The 17,996-nt window shown below is 35.7% G+C and overlaps 1 protein-coding gene across 3 annotated transcripts in view; it reads right to left on the bottom strand.

The window, feature by feature from the left end:
• The window catches only part of CDK8 (cyclin dependent kinase 8), a 134,207-nt gene that overhangs the window by 26,876 nt on the left and 89,335 nt on the right, over nucleotides 1-17,996 (bottom strand). For all 3 annotated transcript variants that reach the window (XM_049778250.1, XM_049778252.1, XM_049778253.1), the window contains exons 5-6: nucleotides 10,668-10,725; nucleotides 7,109-7,240 (exon numbers count right to left, since the gene is read on the bottom strand). In XM_049778250.1, coding sequence (XP_049634207.1) covers nucleotides 7,109-7,240; nucleotides 10,668-10,725 — 190 coding nt within the window. The remainder of the gene's footprint in view (nucleotides 1-7,108; nucleotides 7,241-10,667; nucleotides 10,726-17,996) is intronic.

Below are 17,996 nucleotides of genomic sequence, written 5' to 3'. Positions count from 1 at the left end.
CTTGAGATACCATATAACCTATCAATTCTACTTTTGGTTATCTATTACCAGAACTTAAAAACATTCACTCAGAAGGACATATGCACAACACTTTTCATTGCTGCAATGAGTACAATAAATAAGGTATCTAAAATTCAATGGAGGTACCCAAGGACAGATAAATGGATTATGAAGATGTGGTATTTATACACAATAAAATACAACATAAATACAAGGGATAATATAATAAAATCATTCAATTTGCTGCAACATGGTTGGAACTGAAAGAATCACATTGAGTGAGCTAAGCCAGAAGAAGACAAAGGATGATCTTATTTATCTGTGACATATAAAATCATTTTATTAGGAAATATGATATAGTAAAGGAGGAATGCGGAGATCCTCCTTGATACAATAACCTAAGGAGCAAAAGGAATATGAAGAAAATAAGAGGAAGAAAGAAGATAACAAAGGAAAATAATGGAGGATCAGTGGTCTGGACTTTGGTGATATTGAGGATGTAGGAGAGTGGCATAGATATAAATACAAAGCACAGACTCAACAACACTGGAAACGTAAGATTTAAGCTAAAACCACCGAACTTTAATATGCATGCTGAGGCAGGGGGACAGAACAGGCTGACTGGAATTTTGGCGATAATAGACTGTGGGAGCACTGGTGATGGGAATTGACACTAATGGTGCGTTTAGTGTTGAAATATCCTATGCCTAAAATTCAGTAATATTAGTTGTCAGTAACTTAGTATATCATATTCTTTAAATAAAAAATGAAGCATGGAAACCAACAATTCATCTTTAACAAAGAAGCAAGGAATACAAAGTGGAGCAATGGAGCCTCTGTAACGAATGGTGCTGGGAAAATTGACCAGCTGCATGCTAAAAAGTGAACTCAAATCTCTCAACACTATGCACAACAGTCAAATTAAAATGGATTAAAGACATTGATACAGTTTAGAATTAAAATCATAAAGTACATAACAGAAAATGAAGGCAGCAAACTACAAAATACTGAAGTTAAAGGCATCTTCCTGGATAAAACACCACTGACCAACCAAGTAGAAGCAAAGATAAACAAGCAGAGATACATAAAAATTAAAAGTTTCTGCACCACAAAGGAAAAGGGAACTAGGACACAAACATTACCCATAGAATGGGAGAAACTATTCACCCAGTACCCATTAGATAAGAGGTTGATATACGAGACACAGGTAGAACAAGAAAAAATCTAACCCTATCCAAAAAAATGGGGAGAATAAACAAAAATTTCCTCAAAATAGAAGTACAGAAGGCCAAAAGACACATGCAAAATAACAAGATACCACTCACACCCCAGAAATGCACGTCACCAAGAACCAATGCTAATGGCAGTTGTGGGGGAACAGGGGCTCTGTTCACTGATGATGGAAATGTCAACTGGTCCAACCTTTTTGGAAAGCAATATGGATATACCTTAAAAACTGTAAATTGAGTTTCCATATGATCCACTCCCAGGAATATATCCCAGGAGCCCCAAAACACAATGCAAAATTGCCCTCTGCATTCCCATGTTTATTGTAGCACTATTCACAATATCCAAATTTTGGAAATAACCCAAGTGTAAAATTTGCTTATACATAGATGGGTTATGTGCAGTGAAATGCATCAGAGGGAGAGAGATAGACACAGAATGATTGCACTCATTTGTGGGCTATTAAATAAAGTAAGATAGTATAGTAATAGTATGCAGAGACAAGAGAGACAAGAGCCAGGAGGACCAGTCCATGGTAGGAAGTTTGCCTCAAATAGCAGAGGAGTGAAATTAGGACAGAGAAGCTAACATTATGTCTATAATAGTTGGAAGTTATCACTCTGCATAGGGGCTGGGTGCTGAAAGGAAATAAAGTGTTAGGCATTTTTATTTAGAAATAATAATAATAAAAATTATTTAGAATATTGCAAACCAAAAAAAGAGGGAGGAGAAAAACTGGGGAAACTGAGAATGAGAGAGAAGAAAATATCTGCCCCAGGGGCTGGAGTGACAGTCAACCTTGATTCAATCCCTGGTATACCATATGGTCCCTTGAGCCTACCAGGAGTAATTTCTGAGTGCAGAGCCAGGAGTAAACCCTGAGCACCATTGGGTGTGACCTAAACCACCCTACCCCCAAAATTTCCCCCAGAGGCAGGCAGGGAGGACAGTAGTAGTGTAACTGGAGACACTGGTGGTGGAAATGTATACTGGTGAAGGATATTGTACATTGCAAGACTGAAATTCAATCATGAACTTTGCATTTGGGAGAAAAACAAAACAACTCATTGTATTATGCACAACCTTATAACCCTGATTTTTAAATAAAGCAAATAATTAAAAAAATTTCTTATCACAGGATTCTGACTAGAAATAGTATTAACAAAAGACAAATTGGAAAAGAAGTTATCTTTTCTTGTATTTGCAGACAAGTTAATATACATTGAAAATCCTAAACACTTCATGAAAAACCTTTTGGAAACAATAAACCAATACAGAATGGTAGCAATTTGTAAATTAATAAACAAAAATTTGTGGCATTTCTGTGTGCAATGAACAAAAAAATTAAAAAATTCCTCTCAAAATCATAACCAAAAACATTAAATATCTAGGAATCAATAAAGGATGTGAAAATTATGAATCACTGCTGAAAGAAATAGAAGCTACCAGAGAATGAAAAGATCTTGCTGTTGATAAATTAGAATACCCGGTGACATTCTTCACAGACTTTGAATAAACTACTAAAATTTGCATGGAACCTAATACACCCACCAATCTCTCAGCAAATAGCCAAAGCCATTCTGGGGAGGTGAGGGAGGGAGAAATGGAGGTATTATTTCTCTAATTTGAAGTGTACTACAAATTTATAATAATAAAAACTGCAATGTATTCAAATAAAGATAGACCAGCAGATCAATGGAATGAAGTGAGAGCCTTGAATTAAGCATCCAAATCTATGTGCAGTTAACCAACAACAAAGAAGCTACTAAGCACACGAAATGGAACAAAGAAAATTGCTTCAGTAAATGATGTTGAGAAAACTGGCTAACTACAGGTAACAAGAATCTCACATCATTCACAAAAACCTCATTATCCACAAAAACTCTAAGCATGGTGGCTAGAATAATAGTACATACAGTGGGTATAGAGCTTGCCTTGCAATGAACCAGTCCCTGTTCAGTTCCCGCCATCCAATATTGTACCCTGAGCATACCATAATGATTCTTGAATGCAGTCAGGTGTAACTTCTGAGTATCACCAGGTATAGTCCCAAAACAAAAACGAGAAAAAATTTTTTTCTAAGTGAATTAAAGACCTTGAGCATAGCCTAGAATCTATAACTCATACTGAATTTAGCACAGGCAGAACTCTCCAATAAATGAACCTTAGCAGTATCTTTAACAAGCTGACCAGAGGCAAAGACAGCAAAAATGAAGATAAAAGAAAAAAGGGCTACATAAAATAAAAAGGGTTCTGCACAACAAAAGAAATATAAACTAAATTTAAAAAATTAACTAAATAAAAATATAAACTAAGTAAATAAAATAAAATATAAACTAAAATAAAAAGGCACTCTGTTGAGTGTGAGAAAGTATTTGCACACATCAGATAAAGGGCTGATGTACTCAAGAACCTATAAGGAACTCACAGAGCTTAACAGCACCACCAACAATCCCATCCAAAAAATGGAGAGAAGAGATGAACAGACACTTCCACGAAGTAGACAAGCAGATGGCCAATAGGCATATGAAAAAAGTGTTCAACATCATTTTAAGTAGGGAAATGCAAATCAAAGCAACAGTGAAATATCTCACACCACTGAAGATGGCCTATATCAAAAAATCTGTAAACAACCAGTGTTGGTGGGATTATGATGAGAAAGGAATCCTCATTCACTGTTGGTAGTAATGTCATCTCATTCAAACTCTGTGGAAAGAATATGGAAACTTCTCAACAAAGATTAGAACTACCACATAACAGCAATATCACTTCTTGGAATCCATACCCAAAACAAAAAAACATCAAGAAGATATTATCTACTCATATGTTCATTGTAGCACTTAATACAAAAGCCAAGATAAACAACTCAAATGTTCAACTATGAATAAATGGAAAAAGCCATGGTGTGTGTGTATCTATCTATCTATCTATCTATCTATCTATCTATCTATCTATCTATCTATCTATCTATCTATCTATCTATCTGGATATGTATATATACATATACACACAACGACTATTTGTTGTACATGGGTGAACTAGAGGGTAGTGTGCTGAGTTATGTCAAACAGGAAGGAAAAGAAATAAAATGATCTCTCATTCTGTAGGACTTAAAGATATATATAAAAAAAAAAAAGATCAATAAATGACCAAAGGCAACAGACCTAAAAAGTTACTTCAGAGTTTGAAGTAGTTTGTGGGGGTGGAGGTGCACTGTATAGAAGGCTCTCTCTCTCTTTTTTTTTTTTGTAGAGGGAAGTGAGTACTCTGGTGATGAATGTGCTGTTTGAAACACATGCATGAAGAGTATTGCCAATCACAGTACCTCAATTAAGATTTAAAAAAAATAAACAGTTCAAAAACACTTGCCACATAAAATGTAAAGAGTAACACATGTATATAAAGAGCATGCTTACAAAGGAAACAAAAATTATTCTAGAAATACAGCATATTGCAAACATTTGAAATTATTCTCACAGACCTTGTTTTTTTCCCTGGCTCTGTGCTCAGAAATCACTCCTGGAAGGCTCAGGGGACCACATAAGAAGCTGAGGATCAAACCCAAGTTGGCCATGTGCAAGGCAAATGACCCACCCACTGTGCTATCACTCCAGACCCCTCACAGACCTTTTGAGAAGATATTTCTTCCAACAAAGCTCTGAAATACACTAATCCATAATCAAAAGGGGTTCTTGGAAATAAAGACAAAACACAAGAAAACTGTAGACAAGATCAGTACAAAAAAATCCAATATCTGACTATATAGTATGATCTTTAGGTTAAAAAAAAACCCCATATATACATATATATATATAGTCGTAAGGGGGAAGGAAAGACTTAAAGACCCCATCCACCCAGATGAGCTTTTTCCTTAGCTAAGCTGATGACAGAAGGAAGGAGTATCACAATGTGAAGGAAAATTTATTGTGCCTAGAATTTTAAACACTGCTAAACTGTGATGTATGGTATCTTTTTATAGAAATACAGATTTTTTAAAATTTACCTAAGATACCACCCTCAGAAGTAAATTGCTTTAATATACTTTCACAAAATAAAGGATGAAATAATGATATCCAGATAGAAGTAAATTCAACCCAGGAATTTAAAAAAAAGGAAAAGGGGGGCCGGCGAGATGGTGCTAGAGGTGGGGTGTCTGCCTTGCAAGTGCTAGCCAAGGAAGAACAGTGGTTCGATCCCCCGGTGTCCCATATGGTCCCCCCAAGCAAGGGGCAATTTCTGAGCGCTTAGCCAGGAGTAACCCCTGCGCATCAAATGGGTGTGGCCCCAAAACAAAAACAAACAAACAAAAACAAAAAAAAGGGAAAAGGTTAGAATAAAACCTAAAGCTGAAATAGAACAAAGAATAAAAGCTCTCAGGATGAAGTTATTCAATAAAAGTGTATTTAATACTATGTTATAGAACATATTAAGAAATAATAAACAGAAAAATCAGACATTAGCAAAAGCTATTTGAAAATAAAACTCAAGCCAGCAAAAAAAAAAAAAAAAAACCAGGAAGAAAAAGTCACACTAAAAGGGCACTAAAACAATGGGAAACTGATCTATAACAGGGTACACAATTCAAGTCACTGCGGTAATCATATTTTGCAAGAATATAAATACTTTAAAATATGATGTTTTAAATACTGACAAAATAATGATTATGATGCAATATACCGTATTTTCTGGTGTATATGATGATTGGGCATATAAGACGACCCCCCAATTTTGCAGTTAAAACATAGGTTTAGGCCTATATTCGCTGAATCAGACAGAACGTTCCTGTGCTGCAACTGTATGTACTACAGTGAGCCAATCACAACAAGCAAAGGTTCAAAGGTTATACTGTAATAGACTTCCTCTCTGACTCTGGCCAATCTGAGCAGGCTTTTGACAGTGTAGATTTGGGTCCTGAACATTGTCTAATTTGCATGCATAAAAAGCCTGCTTGGATTGGCTGAGTTAGAGAGGCGGTCCGAGCAGCCTGGCAGTGATTGATGCAGAATCGAGTTGGAAAATTCGTTTTGTGGCAATATTCAGGCAATTTTCGTTTAGCGGCATATTGAAACATTTTTCGGGATATACTCGGCATATAAGACGACCCCCAATTTTCAGGCGACTTTTTTTTGTTTCAAAAGTCGTCTTATACGCCGGAAAATACGGTACTTTATAAGTTGAAGGGTTGTTGATAGTTTAATACCATTAACTTAATTAATTTAATAGAATTAAATTTTCTAATAAAATTAACAATTAAAAATTGAAAGTAAAGTAAAATGTTATAAACCCAGCTTTTCCCCATAATGTTTTTCTTGACTTTAAGGGAAATCTTTCAGTAGCTAACATTTATTTAGGTGAAATAAACACCAGTCTGAAGTTTCAATGACTTAGAAATTTTACTTTATCTTTCTAAATAAAAAATTATTAATACTTTTTACTTAGAATCATAAAATGATCCAACTTGTTGATTATCTATAATAGAAAGATGTCTAGATACACCTACTTCTTTTTTTTTTTTTTTTTTTTTTTTTTTTTTTTTTTTTTTTTGGTTTTTGGGTCACACCCGGCGGTGCTCAGGGTTACTCCTGGCTGTCTGCTCAGAAATAGCTCCTGGCAGGCACGGAGGACCATATGGGACACCGGAATTTGAACCAACCACCTTTGGTCCTGGATCGGCTGCTTGCAAGGCAAACACCGCTGTGCTATCTCTCCGGGCCCGATACACCTACTTCTAATGCTAATGATGGCATTCATAGGTAGTCTATCTTAAGTTTTGTTATTACTTTTTGGTGTTCTACATTATTTGATTTAAAAATACTAAAATATGTGTATTTTACTACAAAGTTAATTTAAAGTGTCATGTAATTTTATTAGTTCTACTCACCAATAGCTTTGGTATAATGTCTTGCTCCAAGAAGTAATTCTGGGGCTCGGTACCAGAATGTTACCACTACTGGATCCAAATCTGCTAAAGGCTTCAAAGGTGAATTAAATAATCGGGCAAAGCCCATATCAGCTGTAAAAAAAGAGGATGAATGTCAAGAAAATTTACAAATCTATCTGGTTAGATATATTACTGTTATTTAGTAAGATATGAAAAATATGCTGAATTTGGGGAAGATCACCACAAAACATTTCATATTGCTCAGAAACTGAAATATAAACAATTTGAGATTTTTCATTTATTAACTATTGCAACTAGCTCTTAACTGGGCTAGAAACTATATCTATTCTTTTTTTGGGGGGGGGGGTCACACCCGTTTGATGCTCAGGGGTTACTCCTGGCTATGCACTCAGAAATCGCTCCTGGCTTGGGGACCATATGGGACGCCGGGGGATGGAAATGCGGTCCATCCTATGCTAGCACTTGCAAGGCAGACACCTTAGCTCTAGCGCCACCTCTCTGGCCCCTATATCTTTAGAGATTTCTTCCCATCTGCCATGCCAGCATTGGGGTAAACTATTAAGCTGCATTTCCATTGTATTGGTCACAAATAAAGACAAACTATCATTAGAGTAAGATTTTCTATTAATTGAATTGATAAATAAGTCTGTTCACTGTTGTAATTAGATTTTGAATAAATAGTATGTTAACAACATTATTTTCTCCACCCCCGCCACTCCAAATTCATTTGGATTGAATTTTACTAATCAATCTTAAATAATACTTTTGTTTGTTTTTGGGCCACGCCCAGTGACACTCAGGGTTAACTACTGGCTATGTGCTCAGAAATCACTCCTGGCGTGGGGACCATATGGGAAACAGGGGATTGAATCCATGTTCTTCTTGGGTCAACTGCCTGCAAAGCAAATGCCCTACCACTGCATTATCGCTCTGGCCTTCAGTAATATATTTTTAATAAAAAGAACTTAAAGGGCCAGAGCGGTGGCAGAGCGGTAGGGTTTTTGCCTTGCACGCGGCTGACCCAGAATGGATTGCGGTTAGATCCCCTATCGTCTATATGATCCCTAAGCCAGGAGCGATTTCTGAGCACAGAACCAGGAGCAACCGCAGACTGTCACCGTGTGTGGCCAAAAATAAACCCCAAAATAAAAAGAATGTAAAGGTCATATAATTCAATACTTCCTTTTAAAATAGAAACAAAGATTAGAAAGAGTTAAATCATTTGACAAATAATATAAACTCATTTCTCAAAGCAGAAATATAAAATACAGTTCACAGCACTGACAATTGTTTAATATGCATGCAGTTATGGTTACTTTTTTCTACCAAACTACAGTGTTCTTTTTTTTTTTTAATCTCTTTTTGTACCAAGCATAGCCATTTATTACACACAGCTTTCCTGAATACATTCTAGTCACTTTTATACCACCTAGAGAAAAATTTCAAGATTCATCCACCATTTCTTTGTATATTCTCTAATACGTTTTTTAATTAAGTAGGCTTTAGTTCTACCACTTTTAGGTTATATAAAATATCACAGAACTTTGACGACAAGTAGAAAACATAAGCCTGATTTAATAAATAGTGGTCTACAGAAAATCTAATATTTCTTCTTAAATGTGAATGCTAGGCTGTTGAGTGTTCCCCAAACCATCACCATCATACATACACATTATATAGAAGTATAATTCCAAGCTAATTTTCACAGAATATATAAAATTTCCCCAAATTTTACAGTAAAAACATATCTGTTTGGCTAGGTATTTTTATATCCTACTAACTTTTAAGAGTTACATATGAGGGGCCAGAGAGATAGCATGGAGGTAAGGCGTTTGTTTGCCTATAATACAGAGGGACGGTGGTTTGAATTCTGTCATCCCATATGGTTCCCCTGTGCCTGCCAGGGGCGATTTCTGAGCAGAGTCAGGAGGAACCCCTGAGCGCTGCCGGTGTGACCCAAAAACCAAAAACAAAAAAGAGTTACATATGAATTTGATACCATGAAACTGGATTGAATAGAACTTTTAAAAGTGTTTGAGGGGGAGCAATGATAGTACAGTGAGCAGATAGAGCACTTGCTTTGCACAGAGTAGACCTGGGTTTGATTCCTGGCATCCCATATGGTCCTCTGAGCTCTGCAAGGAATAATTCCTGAGTGCAGGAGTAATACCTGAACATCGCTGTGTGGCTCCCCCCCAAACAAACAAAAGAAAAATAAAACACAAAAAAATCACCAGTGTTCCACCTTTTCACAATGGCAGAATAGTAGTGGTCTTCAGACCAGGAGTTAAAAAAGGACCAGAGAAACAGTACAATGAGTAAGGTATTTGACTTGGAAGTAGCTGACCTGGGCCCCTTACCCCACATGGTCATCCAACAACACCAGGAATAATTCTTGAGTTAGAGCCAAGAATAATGTCTGAGCACTTCCAGGTGTGGCCAAAAAAAAAAAAAAAAAAGTGCATGTTTGAACTTAGTGGGCATAAAATAACACTTAGTACTGAAAGGACCTAGTCATCAAAAGAAATTAAGACTAGGAGTATTTTAAGGTACATAAATTGTCCCTATTACTAAAATTGTAAAGTTTATATACTAAAAGAAATATCTCCAATATTTCCTTAAAAGTGAGATTTGGGGAATTTACAGAGAATGACAATGAGGAAGAGTTAGGAAAACCCAGAGTTTTTTGTTTGCAAAGTGATACAAATCAGTCAACAGAATTAATTAGAATTAATCTGTACTAAATTCTGTAATTATAAAGTACTAATGACTTCATTACATATTCCCAAACTGTGCTGCCTTTAGATCAGTATCACTAGTTACATTTCTTTGACTCACATATTAAACAAATTAAAGATGACAAGTACAATTTGGAAATGATCATTAGAAAAAAAAAGAATATAGTTCTAACCTTATAGAAGAGAGAGAAAGAGAAAGAGAGAGGACAATGCTTTTATTTTTATTTTGTTAAAATATGAATCAAATCCAGATTTTAACACATGAAAGCCATCTACCACTGAGCCACATCCCCAGGTTCTAGTTGCTACATTCTTTTCCTTCTAGCAAAGGACCGAAAATAAAACAGGCTTGTTCGTACTCACCAAGGGCTCTACATCTAACTGGTCTCAGTGACTTCCCAAGTTTGTAATTGCTAATTAGATGTGGTCAACAGAGACACCTGTTTTGATCTACTATGACCCAAGTGCATATAGACTGATGATTATTAGTATGCAATATATCCTTGTGACTTAAGACTAGTCTTATATAGTAGTTACTAATTCACCTGTGAAGGGTATTTTGTCAAAAGCAAGGACTTCTAAGAATCTAAATTGGCTTAATTTTCATTGGAACACCTTAGTATGAAGATTAACACTTTTCAAGAGTATAAAACAGTTTTGATGTGTATTATTTAGAAATATCTTCAACAAATAGAACTATAAGATATATGCAAATTATTACAACAAAAGTTAGAAGTGAAACAGCTGTCTTCAAAAGTTTTAAGAGTACTACACTGTGACTTATCAAAGATATAACATACCAATTTTTACTCTTCCTCGCTCAGGACCTTCACCCATAACTAAAATATTAGCAGGTTTCTGTGGAAACAAAATAGTGTTTTTTTTTTCAGTAGACAGCAGTGTTTTCTTCTTTTTTTATAGACAGTATGCCAATATAACACAAATCCCCCATTTTTAGTAAAAAATAAAAAACAGCAATTTACTCAAAAGCTAAAATTAATCACAGAAAGTCACCCACCAAAGAAAACCTTTACGTGTACATAAACAAAGAAATATGCAAACTTAATGAAGCCCAACAATAAAAGAGCTTTTCTTTATGTAAAGTACTTTTTTAAAGTACTTTTATCAGTCTGTTAGTAGTGAATACTAAGGGAATCAGGCAAACTTATAATCTTCAAAAATCATTTATCACTCAGTAACAAATTAATTACAAAAAAATGGTCAGTTAAATTTTTAGATTTTGGGGGGGAGAGGAAAGGTCAAGGCATAGTGTTTAAACAAATCACAAGATAGCAATGAATAAATTTCTTAAGTGAGTTAGCAAATAAAAGTTTTTCATATGATTAAACAGCTTAGAGATTTTCATTTCTAATAAAACAAAACCCCAAATTCAAATTAAGATTTTGCAAAAGTAGTATTTTAAACAGATCATTAGTAATCTAAAAATATAGAGAACTGGAGCTGGAACAACAGTACAGTGGGTAGAACACTTGCACACAGCCTACTTAAGTTTAATCCCCAGAACCACAAATGAACACCTTGAATAACCCCAAGCACAGAACTAGGAGTTAAGTCCTGAGTATCACCAGGTATAACCGAAACAATATCTATCTCTATCTCTCTCTACCTACCTACCTACCTACCTACCTACCTACCTACCTACCTACCTACCTACCTACCTACCTAGCTACCTAGCTACCTACCTATCTATCTATCTATCTATGCATGCATGCCAGGGGTCTCAAACTCAATTTACTGGGGGCCGCAGGAGGCAAAGTCGGGGTGATCCTTGAGTGCAAAGTCAGTAGTAAGCCTTGAACATTGGGGTGTGTGATCCAAACAACTAAAACAAAACAAAACAAAAAAAGATGCCTCTAGGGCAGGGCCACAAAATGTTGTACGGAGGGCCAGAAATGGCCTGCGGGCCGTGAGTTTGAGACCCCTGATCTATGCATTATATATGAGCATATATAATGATTATATGTGTATATAATATATACTATGTATGAGCATAAGCCATCCCCAAAGCTTAGCTCCCATTTTACTATTCATTTGATTTGACTTTAGTTCTACCAGTTTATTAAACAAAAAGTGAAAAGTAATTCTGAATGTCAAATACTGATCAAAGACTAGTAGGATAAGTAGGATGATAGCTCAAAGGGCTTGGTACTCCAACCATCACCAATGTGGCCCAAAACAAAAAATAAAAATAATCACTGATTAAAGCAATTACATTAAAGGTTTTATAATGAAGGCTATTCATAATTATATTCAATTTATGGCTTTCCTAATCACCTTCGGCATGTAATATTAACAAAATATATTACTTTTATATTATTCCTCCAGAAAAACTTAAAAGGCATTGTTAAAATGTACATAAACATTTATGAGAATCAAAGTTTCTAAATTTTATCAAGTGAAGATATTAGACAACAAAGAGATAGGATATGCTATAAGACTGGGACAGCTGCAGAATATACCCATCTCTAAAGAATCTCCTATTCCATTTTTAATATGCCATTATGATAGTGGTTTTGTAAAGCAGACAGATATATCATTACCAATAGTACCCATGAACTATATGTACAGGCTACTTAACATAAATTAGTGATCCTATACCATGTTCAAAAGACCCTGTAGAGTCTCTTTAAGACTCAAACCTGGGGCCAGCGAGATAGCAGAAGGTCAGTGGTTCAAATCCCAGCATCCCATATGGTCCCCGGAGCCTGCCAGGAGCAATTTCTGAGCGGTGAGCCAGGAGTAACCCTTGAGCGCTGCTAGGTGTGACCCCAAAACCAAAAACCAAAAACCAAAAACAACAAACAAACAAACAAAAAAAAAAAAACCTCAAACCTACTTCAGAATCTGAGACTCGTGCAAAATGCTGAAGGCAAAAGTAAGGGTTCTCCAAAAACAAACAGGCAGCATTTCTATACTGCTAAAGGTAAAGTTTTGTACTCAATTCACAATGCTGACTAGAGAGGGACCTTTCTTGTTTGTGCTAAGAACCATTCATCAGAACAGAATTCCCTAAACCTCTTGAGCACACTCTCTATATTTTATCTTATTTATTTTATTTTAGATTTCACAGGCAGTATTCAAGAGGTCTGGAGCCTGTAACTGGAGACAGTACAAACTAGACTGAAGAGCTTCAATGCCCGGACTATTAGGGCCACCCTAATGGCAACTAGGGAGACCAGGCAGTGCCAGGTCTTGAATATGCCAGGACCTTGAATATGCACAGTATACATTCCTGACTCATCTCCATATTCCTTACTTTAATCCAATTTTAATTATCTTCTTCCATCCACTTAAACCAGATTTCTGCACCATTGCCAGGGGTAGCTTTCTAAGTCACAAAACTGACAATGCCTCCATTGCTTAAAATTTTCTACAATATCATTAAAATTTTATCAGATTTAGGTAAAACAGCAGAATTCAAACAACCTGTAATCATATAGAGTCTGTGATTTCAAGAAGATAAAAATCTTATGAAAAAGCACTAGAACAGATGGCTCTTTCTTGCAATAACTATCTATTGGGGAGTGGGGGAGATGTTCAGGGTTTACTTCTGGCTCTGCATTCAGGGATTACGTCTGGTGAAGCTCAGAAACCATCCATGGTACTTGTGATCAAACCCAGATTAGTCTTGTGCATGGGAAGCACACTATCCACTAGAATTCTATCTATAAATGAGTAAGCTATTAAATTATTTTAAATTTATTATTACTAAGATATTACATCAGAGGTCAGAGTAAAAGAATAGCAAGTAGGGCACTTACAAGCAGCTGATCTGGGTTTGATCCCGGCAACCCATATGGTCCCCAGGCACTACTAGGAGTGATACCTCATACAGAGCCAGGAGTAAGCCCTGGTCCCAAAACAAGATTAAAAAAAAAAAGGGCAACTTTCACATGAATTGATGTGAAATTTGTTGTTCTGCCTGTTGTTCTGCAAGTCCTTATGATGGAGTGTAAGTTCTTATGATACGTTCCCATCAGTTCTTCAGCACCAGTATGTATGTATTTTATACTATATTTCTCAAAACTGTATGATTATTTCTGACCCCAATGAACTATTTTGTTTGTGCTACTAACAAAATCTAAATTTTTCCCCTTTCCCTTAGTGTATTCACATGCATTCTAAATATAAGTCAAAAAGTTAGAAACCCTTTCAAAACTTATCATCCTAGCTTCATTCCCTTCTCCAAGGGTACCAGTGAATATTTGTTCCTAACCCTTTATATATATAAAAAAAATACCATGTCTCCATAATTAGTCAAATCACAAATGGGGAGATCTTTCCATTTTGAATGGAGTGGTAAGAGAAACAACCTTCCCCCTTCTAAAATGTATTCTAGTCTTATTAAACTAATTAGCATTCCAACTTGGAGATTGGAACTAACCACATTCATTTGCAATTTGGGTGGGGAAAAGTCTCTTGGCCAATGAATGACTGAGTTATTGGGGTTTGGATTCAAAGCTCAAGTTAGTTAACTTAAAATCACATTACTAGACAACTCTCCACCTAACAAAATTTGAGGGAAGACCTAGGAGATGAAACCATTACTAACATTATCTCAATATATCATCAAATTTAAACTCAGTTTAGGAATGCTAGCTATACATAATAAAAGAGGGAGAGGACAGTACAGCAGGCAAGACACTTACCTTTCATATAGCTTAATTAGGAATGATCCCATGATCCCCCACATCCCCCCCAACACCTTCAATAATTATTTCTGAATGCAAAGCCAGAGTTAACCTGAGTATAGGTGTTCTCTCTCTGTCTCTGTCTGTCTGTCTGTCTGTCTGCCTCTCTCACACACACACACACACACACACACACACACACACACACACACACACTCCCCACACAGAAACACACACCTTAGGATCTACTTAGTAGGGCTGAAGAGACAGTACAGCAGGTAGAGCGCTTGCCTTGCCACGCAGATGGCCCATGCATCCCAAATGGTCCCTCAAGCCCACAGGAGTGATTCCTGAATGCAAAACTAAAATAAAGCATTGAGTATTGATGGGTGTACCCCAAAACCTAACAAGCAGAAATTTCCTTAGTAACTTAAAATATGAATATAAACAGCTGTTATAATTTACATAGCCCCACAACTTATTTTCATTAATAATTGCATAAGACGACTCAGGTTGGACTGACTGAAAATCAACACAGTAAGTACTATATAAAGTTTACAATTCAAAGTCCAATTCTAAGCATAACTGTCTTTAATATGCTCTTATCTTACCTAACTTCTCAGTTAACATTCATTATTCTTCTAGTGTAAAAGCAGTTTATGCCTCTGCCTCTGGCAATCAAAAGCAGTATTTCATTAAAGATTGATTTTTTTTCTCAAGTCCATAGAGGGAGAGCTCATATAATATGTCTCATCTTCTGAAATTTCATTTAGCATAATGCTTCAGAGTTCACTCATGGTGTCCCAAATACCAAGGTCTCCTCCTTTTGTATGAGTGAATACTAATTCATTGTATAGTTGCATATTGCTTAATGACAATAGATGTGCAATATATTATATTAGATTATATCTAGTTTATGTAATTATATTGTATGGAACTTGCATAGTATATGCAAAACTAACACATTTCTCAGAACACAACCCTATAACCTGTAAAAGATGAATGAATATACACCATATTTTAAAAATCCATTTACCTCCGATAAAACCTAGTGTATTTCCAAACCCGCTATTCTAAATAATCCTGCAATGACCTTTTAAACATGAAAATGCCTATGTCTCTTTATTTTGAGATACTTTTTGGCTTTCTTTGGATAAATCTCAGATAGAAATATGATCAATAGGTAATTTATTAATTTTATAAAATGTAGGTGAGTAGTAGTATGCCAATATCTATAGAGTTAAAGGCTAATTCAAGCTTGTATTCATTCCAAGTGGTGTTCTGGTCTGGCAGAAATCAAACTGAAGTCCTGAATACAAAATATGCACCCCAATCCTTTGAGTCAGTACTCTCTTTTAGAAACCCTACATAATGTTTTTCACAACAGATCTATCAATTTATAATCCCATTAACAGAACACAAAGATTCCCTTTTCTCTACATGCTTACCAACATTTGTTACTTCTTGTCTTTTTGGTAATCATCATTCTAAGAGGTATAAAATAATGATACCGTGATTTCTTGTATAACTGTTCTCAGTGACACTGAGGATTTTCTTTAGAAAATGTCTTTTGTATAAATTCTTCTTTCTCTATTTAATAACCACTAATCAGAAAAACACCCCAGCTCTGCCACCATGCTCCAGAAGAAAATAATGGCTGCTGATGCCTCCCAGGTAGTTCAGTCCACACTGATAACTGTGTCCTTCTCAAAAAGAAGGTAGTAGATTCCCCTTTCTGCATGAACAACAGCAGCCCAATGACATCTTTGACATAGTCCAATAGGAAGAGACCAACTCCACAATTTAACCTTATTCAACTTTAAAGCCACCTTATTTGTTTTAGATCTATAAAATCTTGAGCCACACAACTGCAAGCAGTCATGAAATCCCTCAATATTTTGTAGTGTCAACCCAGTAGCATCACAGTAAATCTAAGAAAAAAATTACCTAGTAATCTACCACCTCAGTAGTAAGTCTAACTAGTAGCACATACGGCTCAACTAGCATCAAACCACAGGCCAGGAACTCCTTGTACACTGACTTTAATAAAACCATGAAGAGATAAATAATCATTTCAAATTGACCTGTATTAATCTAATATTTGATAATTCCAGTTGCCTCTGTGTCGTAACAAGCAATATAAATTTCTTTGTTCCATATGAAGGGAGGCCATGGTGGTGAGGGGGTGTGGGGATACTGGTGAAGAGATGGTAACACTGATGGTGGGAATGGTATTTGAATATGCAATACTTGAAATGACTGTATTATTTAACAACCTGGTCAACATTGTCTTTCACTGCATCAAGAATTTTCTTTGCCATAGCTCTTCACTCAGAAATCGCTCCTGGCAGGCTCAGGGGACCATATGGGATGCCAGGATTTGAACCACTGTCCTTCTGCATGCAAGGTAAAAATGCCTTACCTCCATGTTATCTCTCCGGCCCCACACCAATTTTCAGTATTCCTCAAAAATGTTAACTCTTTAAAATAGTTGAATAAAATAATTTAACTGCTCTGGATTGTGAGAAATTTACTTAAATTTTTTCTAGCACTATGCTGAGAGTGTCAGAGAAGTCTCATTGTCTCAGAATAATCTGGTATTCTAGAAACATTAAAAAAACAAACATCGGGGCCAATGAAGTGGCGCTAGAGGTAAGGTGTCTGCCTTGCAAGCGCTAGCCAAGGAAACAGCAGTTCAATCCCATATGGTCCCCGCAAGCCAGGGGCAATTTCTTAGTGCTTAGCCAGGAGTAACCCTTGAGCATCAAAAGGGTGTGGCCAAAAAAAAACAAAACAAAAAGCAAAAACAAAAAATCAACTTTTAATGTACCTATATAAAAACATGTACACAAGACATGCACAGTTGACTAGTGTGTCATTTTCCATTGCTTTCAGATCTATATTTGAAGGAAATATATTGTGTATACACAATATCAATATTAAAAAAACACAAATGTAGCCAACTTTAAGGATTTCACAGATGGGAATGAAGCAATAGCACACAAGTAATGTGTTTACACTGCACGCAGCCAATTCAGGTTCAATCCCTGGCTTCCCATATTGTCCCCTGAACCAGCAAGGGGTAATTTCTGAACATAGAGCCAGGAGTAAGCCCTAAAACCCAAGTGTGGCAAAAAATAAATAAATAAATAAATAGTAAATAACAAATAAAGTAATTTAATCATTATTTGAAATAATGATCAAATATTTGAAGAAAATAAAGTTCAATTTATTATTTAAATAAAATTACCTTAAAATAAAGACTATATTCATATTTTAATTAAAATTAATGCAGACCTCATTTATATTTTGTTTACTCAACTATTATCAATAAAGCCTATGTTTTATCCTCAAGCAAAAACATATAGATGCATTTTGTGTTTTACTAGCTATGTAATATAAACAAACAAGAAAATTACAGTAAAGCTGGAGGTATGGTCCAACTTTTCCAAGTAACCTCAAGTCCTTTATTAATGA

This window comes from Suncus etruscus, chromosome 8 (genome assembly GCF_024139225.1).
Source record: "Suncus etruscus isolate mSunEtr1 chromosome 8, mSunEtr1.pri.cur, whole genome shotgun sequence".
NCBI classification, from domain to species: domain Eukaryota; kingdom Metazoa; phylum Chordata; class Mammalia; order Eulipotyphla; family Soricidae; genus Suncus; species Suncus etruscus.
The sequence above is the reverse complement of the archived record's forward strand: the minus strand, read 5'-3'. Positions and strand labels throughout refer to the sequence as shown.